At 36.2% G+C, this 10,426-nt stretch overlaps 2 protein-coding genes across 2 annotated transcripts; one reads left to right on the top strand and one right to left on the bottom strand.

Annotated features, from left to right (window-relative positions):
• Positions 1 to 370: 370 nt before the first annotated feature.
• On the top strand, positions 371 to 2,503 carry LOC127132659 (60S ribosomal protein L18). Its single transcript, XM_051061618.1, has 5 exons — positions 371 to 493; positions 616 to 705; positions 798 to 926; positions 1,225 to 1,407; positions 2,104 to 2,503. The coding sequence occupies exons 1-5, from the start codon at positions 491 to 493 to the stop codon at positions 2,260 to 2,262; spliced, it is 564 nt and encodes a 187-aa protein (XP_050917575.1). The 5' UTR covers positions 371 to 490; the 3' UTR covers positions 2,263 to 2,503.
• Positions 2,504 to 3,854: 1,351 nt separating this feature from the next.
• On the bottom strand, positions 3,855 to 8,464 carry LOC127132658 (uncharacterized). The gene is made up of 3 exons (XM_051061617.1): positions 7,811 to 8,464; positions 6,243 to 6,484; positions 3,855 to 4,305 (listed from the first exon to the last, which is right to left on the bottom strand). Exons 1-3 carry the CDS (start codon positions 8,273 to 8,275, stop codon positions 4,059 to 4,061), a joined length of 954 nt encoding a protein of 317 aa, XP_050917574.1. The 5' UTR covers positions 8,276 to 8,464; the 3' UTR covers positions 3,855 to 4,058.
• Positions 8,465 to 10,426: the final 1,962 nt, after the last annotated feature.

Here is a 10,426-nt window from a genome sequence, read left to right as displayed (position 1 = left end):
ACACCTGCCCTAACCAATCCAATTGGCGCCTCTATTCAATTTTTAAGAGGAGTCTCCAATTCAATTTGCGACTCCTCCTAAAAGTGGGATAGTTTGGATTTTTTTTTGAAATCAGGGGTATTTTGGGAATTTTCTTTAAAAAATGGATAATTTTTTAAAAAAAATTTATAATCCAGATTATTAAAAAATAGCAACAATTAAAAAAGGACGCTTAAGAAAATTCGAGAACTAGATATTAGATATTTAACCATAATTAAACATAAAAAAAATCATGCTTAAATAGTATCTAAAAAGAGCATATTGTCCATCAAATAGCCTTAAGTAAGAAAAACGGGTCATTTTTTAGTTTCATTTAAAAAATGGGTCATGGATGTGATCCAAGATAACTCGGGTTTTGGAGCAATGAAATCCAAATCCATAAATAAATTCACTCAACCCTACTCAAAACCCTAGCCCCTTTCACTCGCAGCAGCAAGAAGCTCCATCCACAATGGTACGTTCATCTGTCATCTCCACCGCCGCCACCACGACCACGACCACCACCACCACCACCACCACCATTTCCTCTAACTCCAACATCTTTTCACCTAACTTCATTCTTCTATCGTATTGCAGGGTATCGATTTGAAGGCCGGGGGCAAGTCCAAGAAGACAAAACGAACCGCACCAAAATCTGATGATATCTATCTCAAGCTTCTCGTCAAGGTACTTTCCATCTCTATATAACACTTGTTACTGTGATTGCGAATAATGGATCTCTGTTTGAAGCGATTTCCTTGTGTGTTTGAAATTTTCAGCTTTACCGTTTCCTTGTTCGGAGGGCTCCAGGTAATTTCAATGCGGTTATCCTTAAGCGTCTTTTCATGAGCAAAGTCAATAGGCCACCGCTATCTCTCTCTAGGTTGATTCGCTACATGAAGGGAAAGGTATATTAATTCATAGGCTCTGTTTGGATTAATTGTTAAGTCTAGTACACTTATCATATTGATGTTTATGTATAAACTATTTCAATTTTTTTCTTATAAGCTGATTTCGTTTATTATCGCGGAGACTTGTGAAAATGATTTGCTGTTAAAGCAGTTTTACTGGTTTTTATGTCATTAGATTAGTTTGAAGAAAGAAATCCAAACATGCCCTTATTTTCGAGAAGAAAATTTGTTACTTTTGAAATAATTTTTAAATATATACATAATGCTTAATTTGGGTATTCTGTTGTTTCATTAGGAGGGTAAGATTGCTGTAGTTGTGGGGGCTGTGACCGACGATATTCGCGTTTATGAAGTGCCTGCAATCAAAGTAACTGCTTTAAGGTTCACAGAAACTGCCAGAGCTAGAATTGTGAAGGCTGGTGGGGAGTGCCTTACCTTTGATCAGCTGGCTATTGAAGCTCCTCTAGGCCAGAACACGGTATGTATTTTATTCTGTTATAATTTTGTTAGTTTCATTAGTTGGGAGATATTGGCTAGCTCATGTGAGCATACATTATAGATTTATGTTAGTTTTGATTAACTTCTTATCAGCATGTTTATGTACCAGTCTTGATGTAAAAGTCCTTTTTGTTTACCAGTGTTTTTGTTTCTGAACATGGAACTATTCTGTGGTCTTATTGTCACCTTTGTGAATGGGTATATCTATAGAATGCTGTATGTGGATGTACCTAGACTCTTCTCCTCTGTTTAATTTCTTCATATGGTGAACTGTGATGGTACTTCATGTTCTTTTATATTTTCATGCTATGACTGTTGTGCCTACTCTTTCTAACTTATCTTATCTGTCCGGCCACGTCCATACGACTATAGTGTAGTTGATTTTGGTCAAATTGGTTAATTGTTGTTTTGGGTATAATTTTATTAAAAATTGTAGAAGGAATAAAGAATACGTGGATATTTGACTCAAAGCTGATGCACTTCCTGTTTCTAACTTGTATTGTTAAATATTACTATTTGTTTATCCACTTTCAGACCTATCTATTGTTATAAAGTTTGACCAATTTTGGCAGGCAATTGAGTCTTGTTTATATATAGTATTCACTTTTGTTTGAAAAGTTGAAGAAGGCATACATATAAGTGTGGTAACACTTTTTTCCATGAATTAATGTTTCAGGTTCTTCTTAGAGGTCCCAAAAATGCTCGGGAGGCTGTCAAGCACTTTGGAAGAGCTCCTGGTGTGCCACACAGCCACACCAAGCCCTATGTACGTTCTAAAGGACGCAAGTTTGAGAAGGCCAGAGGAAAGAGGAAGAGCAGAGGCTTTAGAGTTTAAGTTTTGGAGTTCAAACATGAATGGCCTTTCCTTTTATCTTGTTATCCTAATATATTGTTTTCTCCCTTTGTGGAGTTTGAACAATTTGTTTTGTTTTTATATTTCCTTCTCCCCAAGGGGAAAATGAATGAACCAGCTGCCCTACAATTTTGTTTAAGCACAAACTCTTCTGAACTTTTTTTTTGAGAATTAATGAGTATTTGGTTATTTTAAAAAATATCTTGTGCATTCTGGTACATAACGTTCTGATCTTTCTCTAGAAAGATTAATATTTGTGAAGCATTTAACTCTTTTTAAGTTAACAATTCTCTATTTAACAGAATTTTCACATTTAGTTTAGATCATTAGTGTCAACTTGAGTTGCAATACTTATTTGACATTAGTGGTTTAAGTGGAATATGATTTCATCAGTATTTGTGTCAATCTTGCGATTATCTTTCCGGTTGTTAGGGTAGAAATATTCTGTTTTCTTCTTTTATATAACTCAGTTTGATTTAGAATTGTAAAGGTCAGTTTATAGAAATGATATTTTTTATTTTAAAAGAAGCCCTTACTTATTCACTTTTTGATACATCTTTTCAACATGTAAGTGGTAGACTAATTACTAAGTTCACTTGTTCCACTTGAACAAATAAAGACGGTTTCATTTGATTTTTATTTAATAACCCTTGAACAAGTAAAGATGGTTTCGTTTGATTTTTATTTAATAACACAATTCATGATAATGAAAGGTTACATTGTACCTTTGTCCCCGTATTTGTTGATCGAGTTTGCCTGGCCCTGCCTATAAATAGAGACCTTCTCGTCCCATTCTCTTCACTTCAGATTTTTGTTTTCCGAAATCTCTCTCCTTCCCATGCCTGTGCTTCATCTATAATTTTCCTTTCTGCTATTATTTTCCGAAATCTCTCTCCTTCCCATGCCTGTGCTTCATCTATAATTTTCCTTTCTGCTATTATTTTTTAGTGACTTCTTCGCGCCGTAGTACCATAAGAGGGTGTAATTTTAGACAAAATATATACCTTACAAATAGTAAACGGTTGAGTGCCTGCTTTGCACAATGAACAAAAATCTTTAAAAAAATCACCTAATCCGCGATTCGACTAGACAATTTCTTCAATGTTAATTTAAAAAAATCATGGATCAACATAAATAATACTCCAAAAATATTGCTTTAAAGATGTCAATAAATTGAAAAAGATTGAAAAATGTGTCCTCCATTCTTTTGGAATATCATGGGTTACAAAGCATTAATAGACCAATATTAAATTTCTTTCAGTTAAAAAGATAAAAGAAGGGGGGAGGTTCTATCGTCTTCCCAATAGCACAAACTCTGCCCAAAATTGATATCCATTCTTTCCACCAGAGTTTACATGTTGTTTTGCTTCCCATTACAAACCTATATGGTTTTCACAGCTTACCAAAGCTAGCTTAGTTCATTCACAAAACAACTACCAGCACATATTGATGACAATAGAGATAAAATGAAATCTACCATTTTAGATTTGGAAAGGATTCAAGCGCCAACTAGGGGTGTTCAGAAGAATTTTAAAACCAAACTCTAATATGTGAACCAAAATAACGGAACCAAATTTTAAACCAAATCATTGCCTTATATTTTGAACATAACCACTTTTGGTCTCACGTACAACTTCATCTCCTACATGTGTGTTTACACTTGTTCCAAATTGTGCAAATTCTTCAATCTTGGAAGCGTGTGCCGTGTGGGACAGTGCAATCCAAAATATGAATTATAAATAACTTTTACACAACATTCATGTGAAGAACGAAGCAGGTTAAAACTTCTTGATAAAGTCATATATGTGCGCGCTGATCTCTTCTGGTCTTTCCTGATTTATAAAGTGAGCTACTCCTTCCATCACAACCATTTCTTGCAAGTATGGTACTTCTCTCTTAAAGCCACCATTATGTATATACTCCTTAACGCCTGGCGTGTTATATGTAAGGTCCAGGTCTCCTACAATGAACTTGACAGGTACTTTTATCTGATCTCCAGTCCATGGTGCCATCAGTTCCCAGGTTCTGCAGACAATTCAATATTTACCCAAATTGTTCAATAAAATAAGCATTCAAAGCTTAATAACAATCCCCACTTTGCAAATGAAAACGTTTCTATTCTGAACTTCTTTTATTGATACAAAATGTAATACCTCCTATTTTGTAAATTAAGTTAGTAGTGATTATGTTGTTAAAGAAGAGAGTTTTACTTAGTTAGAAACATGATGAGTGTTTTGGCATTATTGATTAAATTGAGGGCATTAGGAGTTTTACTTACTACCTCACCATATTTTACCAAGATGCGAGAGATTTCTCACATAATTCACCTCACAATCAGAACCTGTAAGTGTGAGAAGGAGAGGAGAGCCAAGGTGGAGAGAAAGAAGGAGCGAGAGAAGAGGGAAGGAGGTTTCAAGTCCACATCCATACACCTTGCATGTAGAAGAGAGAGTCTTGCTAGAACATCAAGGAAGGAGCATCCAGGGTTTATCTACATCTCTCTTCAACCTCTTTGAGCTCAGAATCATCCTCAAGGTGGGTTCTCTTAGGCTTTGATGCTTGGGTAGTTGAAATAGAATTATTGCATGCTAGATAGCAATGACGGGAATGCATGAAATAACTCCTGAGTATGTGTTAGATTGGGTGCATGTTGCCTTATACTGTTATTACAGTGATTGATCATGCGTGCAGTGCAATGCATGGAAGAAAAGAGAGCTGGAAAACTGTGTTTGCAGGTACACATGAGGAAGAAGATGAAATTTCGAGCCTGGGCGTGTTACAGGTCGTAACGTGCATTACAGGTGGGCCGTAACAGCCCCGGGAAAAATGTACTAGGGATGCTTGGGCACATTATGGGCCATAGCCCACATTACGGCCAGACCGTAATGAGCCCAGCTTCCCCATCCCGCTTGTGATGTTCATAATCTAAAGCTCCGGATTCTGTATGCGAGGTAGTATAGGCCTTGCAAATAGGTAATGGTCCAGGAATGAAGTATAGCTTAGGATTTGATGGTATAACTTAGGGGAAATCAATAGGGCTAGTGATGATTTAGGATTAGGAAATGGAAGTGATTACCGTATTCGATCAAAGGAAGTCTCAAGTGATCAAGTAAAGCTGAACGTCTCTAGAATAAATCGTTTAATGAATCTATACTTAGAGAACAGAATCGAGTAATAATTATAAGATAACCCTAGTCCTATAGTGTAAAGGACAATACAAATCTAATGTGTACGCAAGTAGGAAATGACATATCTCACTACATGTACCGGTAGTATGACTCGGAAACAGAACCGAAGTCTCACATAGTTGTAGTAGGATAGTTATGATAAGATCTAGGCTAGGGTTGTGGGGGACCGGAATGGTCATGATCTGTGAGTTCATATAGGTATATGAGATAGTATGTCATTGTTTCTGTAGTGCATGGGATGAATTATGTCTTGGTATCTTTCGAGATCATGAGTATCTCGGTTATAAGTATTGAGGACTCGCTGTGATTTGTCATCTGACTCCATGTTTCTTTTCTTTACATATGGGCAGGTGGCCGGTAAGGGCAGGTGGCGTGAAGCACGTGACATGTCCGATTTGATTACCCTACCCTTTTATTTTTGTTGTGCGTTTATTTGTGTACGTTGTGACATTTTGTACTTGAATTAAATACAAAAACGATGGAGCACCATTGTGTTATCTTATGTACTTATGTACTTATGTTGTTTTCAGACTACTATGCATGTATCAGTACCAAGTATGTATAATATTTCCATTGACATTCTAGATATTTCGATTGGAGTGTTACACATAATTACAGCAGTACAAGTTAAAATCAATGATTTTGTTAAAGTTTTGTAACTAGAAGTAAAATAAAGTTAGAAAATGTTTTCTCAATCATAGTTTCAAATACATATAGAGGGTTCATTGCAATATGTTCAGTTCTGTTTCCAATAGAGGAATAGATGAAACTTACAGGTCAAGAGCGCGATAGTAATTTAGCCCACCAGTGAAGCCACTCTGCTCAAATTTGGTAGCATAATAACTCACATCTTCTTCGGAAAGCCATTTAGGTAAAGTAATAGGAGTGTTAGGGGAACCTCCAAATCCTATCTCCTTTGGCACACAAAGTGGACGTGGATCACGGATTGTAAGAAATGATTTTATTATTCTTGAGGCACCAGCACGTGCGAACTCTTCTTCAGCCTCCCCGTGTTTCTGCAGGACAACCAAATATCAACTTGATATTAACTTGATATACATATATCTTTGAGCTGTCAAATCATCAATACATATAAAAATTATTTGAAACTTGTTAGCAACATTGAACTTGTCTGGATAACTACTGTTCATGAAAACCAGAAACTGATTCAGAAGCTTGTATTGTGAAGCAACATTTATTTTTATATTCAAAAAAGAAAAGAGGAAGATCAGTTGAGATGGGCTACACTAAGTATTGATTAACATTGTTGACTGAACACTGATCTCAAAAGGATCATAAGATAAATTTATAGAACTGGGAACAATAAAACATAACAGAATCTCATGTCTTGAGCACATATTGCTAATATATTATTCCTTTGACGTGGGACCGATCATTCTTCATAACCATACTTAGATCAAGCAGAGATCTGACTCTAGCACAGATTTCACTCTCACATACATGAAACTCAAACCAATATTATTTGTATAGTTAACATCATTTATGTTGGGACTGGAGATCAAACATTCTCGTCCTTATTGCTCCTTTCCACTCTATCACCCTAACCACCAACCAACATTTGAACCAAAATTGATCTTGCATTGTTGTGAGGAACAAGTCTATCAAAGAGTTATTCAAAAAAACTTTATGTTCAATTATCAAGTAAGGAGGGGACTCATCAAACATAAAGTGATGCAATGTCTATACTCTATAACAAACATGGAATTGTGATTCGAACAGTGGAGCAGCAAAGTAAAAGACGACAACAACAACAACAACCAAGCCTTATCCCACTAAGTGGGGTCGGCTACATGGATCAACTGCCGTCATAATGTTCTCTAGATCTTTCTTAATAACTTCTCTTATAGAAGATAGCTAAAGGCAAAGCGATTTTTCATCTATAGCCATTAGCCATAATTTAACTTTCAGTAAAACTCAACTCCACAAAATCAACATCAGTAAAGTAAGAGACATCAAAAGTTTATAACCATAATTCGGACAATACCATTATAACTCTTAACACCCTTCCTGCAAACTTAATTACCTATGATCCAACAAATCTAAAATAAACTATGATATCATCTCAGAATTAAGATACAAAATCGGCTGGTAAAGTGAGACTGCAAGAGATGCTCACCTCGCCACTTATAATGTAATCACTGTGGAACCACTATCCTATTAGGCTAGTTGATTCAATTACCACCTTAAACAATTACTACCATATCATAAGCAATTTCAACGAGCAATTACTATCCTACTATGTTAGTTGATTCAATTAGCACCCTAATTTCAATTAAGCAATGAACAAAATAAATATCCTAAAGAAATTGAAGTTAGTTTACCTGAAACCTGCACATATAATAATCCTCACCCATCAAAGCCCTCATAGTTTGAACAGGCTTTCTACTAGGGTTCCTAGACCGAAAAACAACACTCATATTAACCAAAGCCTTAACACGATCAGGCTTCAACAAACAAAAATACCACGCCATAGCAGCTCCCCAATCATGACCAACCAAAAACACTCGATCCACAGCCAGAGCATCGAGAAGTCCGACGAGGTCACCGACGATGTGGTGAGCGGTGTAAGAAGAAGGAGAAGACGGTGCGTCGGTGTCACCGTATCCGCGAAGGTCAGGCGCGACGGCGCGGTAACCGAGAGCGGAGAGGGAAAGAAGCTGATGGCGCCATGAATACCAGAGCTCAGGGAAGCCGTGGAGAAAGAGTATGACTGGACCCGAACCGATTGATGCAACGTGCATTTTTATTCCGTTGGTGTGAACGGTTGTGTGCTCTATTTTTTCCATCTTTGAGTTTCAACCTTCTAGTTCAGAGATTCTGGATTCTTATGAAGAAACATGTCAAGTGTATAAAAGAAAAATTAGAAGAAATTAAATATAAGGGATACAAGACTTTAACTAAGAATTGAATAAAAATATAATAAGATGAGAACAAGATAGGCCGTTAGCAAATATAATATCATGTACTATTTGATAATCATATGATAACACTTCGTACTCACACTTAAAGAAATAGTCATATGTTTCTCTCTAAATTACTTAGTAAGGTTATTAATTAAATATTTTAAAATTTATTAAAAAAACTAGAAACATCATTATTACTCATAATTTAATTACCAATATATACTCAAATCAATGTTTGTTAGGATAGGGAAATGCAGCCGTAAATATCTTGTTAAAATTATATATATATATATATATATATATATATATATATATATATATATATATATATATATATATATATATATATATATATATATATATATATATATATATATATATGTAGGTGTTGGATTAGCTGCATTATATGGTAAAATACTAATGTCTTGACTGATGTCATGACATGTATATGTGACTACATTGTAGTTACTGCAGGACTAGCTAACACAGGATTATTGAATGCTGTGACATTCATACCTGTCAACAGATACTAAGGAACAGAAGTTCTGTTAGAACTTAGTATTCATTTGCAGTCTGGTTATCAAGGAAGAACCAGACCTGGCATAAGGCCTACTGACTGAATGTCAAACTGGATGTTGTGACATTCATCATTGACAGCAGCTACTGAAGATTAGGCAGAGTGGTGTTCTGCTATACTTCAGCATAAAACTTAGTTTGTTCTTCAAGAGAATAACAGAACTAACTTAAGGCCAAATGTATAAATGTTAAGTTGGACACTTTGACATTTATTAATGTAAGCTGTTACTGTAGTACGGTCATTTTGATCATGTACAGGTCAGCAAAATTGTACAGTCTGTTTTCTGGAAAAACAGACTCAGCATATGGACCTTGATGTCAAGCTGAATGTCGTGACATTCGTGCCTGACAGCATATGCTAAATTGTAGGTTGTTCAGTTTTCTGTTTCAGCTTTTTCTCAGGCTATTCTTTAGGGATTCAACAGCTGAGAGAAAATCCAGGAAATCAACAACCAAGCTACATTCAATGAACCTAACAAATAGCCTATTTGTTAGCAACCTAAATGTTGAATTTGAGGGAACTTGTGTGACCTAAAATTCAGGAAAATACAGGTGCAAAAGCCCAGGTGCTGCAATATAAAAAGGAAGGCATTCCTTCATTCAGTTTCGGGGATTTTGAGGCGTGAAGATTTAGTGTGTCCATCATACTTCACTGCTGTATTTTGTGAGTCTTGTATTAGACGTATCTTGTAAGCCAAGTCATTATCAAGTAGATGATTGCTTTGGCATAGGGTGTTCATTGAGTTGTAAGTGTTGTGTCACTCAAAGCTTTTAAGCGTGAGTGCTGTGTATCTTGATTTAAGTTGTGAAGCATAATCAAGAGTTGTTTTTGAAGTGTGACTTCAAAGTGTCTTTAATATCACTGAGGTGATTGAGGGGGAGTGAGTAGGAACTCTGATCTTAGGTTAAGATTGAAATTGCATTGGGTAGGGATTAAGTGATAAGTTGTAAACGGGTGAGTTTAGCTTTGAATTGATACTACTAATAGTGGATTTCCTCCCTGGCTTGGTAGCCCCCAGATGTAGGTCATGTTGGACTGAACTGGGTGAACAATTACTTGTGTTATTTACTGCACTTACTGTTAAGTTCTGCATAATCCCTGTCTGTGCAGAATTGGATGTCATAACAACCAGTGTGACATCCAAAGTCTGATAACTAGAATTTCAATTGGCATCAGAGCAGGCACCCTGCCTGTGAAGTTCTGGGTGAGATCTAGGGAAGTTACTTTCTAGTATCATGGACAAGGATTTAGGACACTCAAACAGACCACCCATGTTGGATGGATCTAATTATGATGACTGGAAGCCTCGCATGATAGCCTTCTTAAGGTCTCTAGACAGCAAAGTCTGGAGAGCTGTCAACAAGGGATGGGAACATCCAACGAGGACTGATGAAGATGGAGTCAGTGTGCAAATTCCTGAAGAAGATTGGGACAAGGAACAAGAGGCATTAGCTCTT

The sequence above is a fragment of the Lathyrus oleraceus genome, chromosome 3, assembly GCF_024323335.1.
Source record: "Lathyrus oleraceus cultivar Zhongwan6 chromosome 3, CAAS_Psat_ZW6_1.0, whole genome shotgun sequence".
NCBI lineage: Eukaryota > Viridiplantae > Streptophyta > Magnoliopsida > Fabales > Fabaceae > Lathyrus > Lathyrus oleraceus.
The sequence above is the reverse complement of the archived record's forward strand: the minus strand, read 5'-3'. Positions and strand labels throughout refer to the sequence as shown.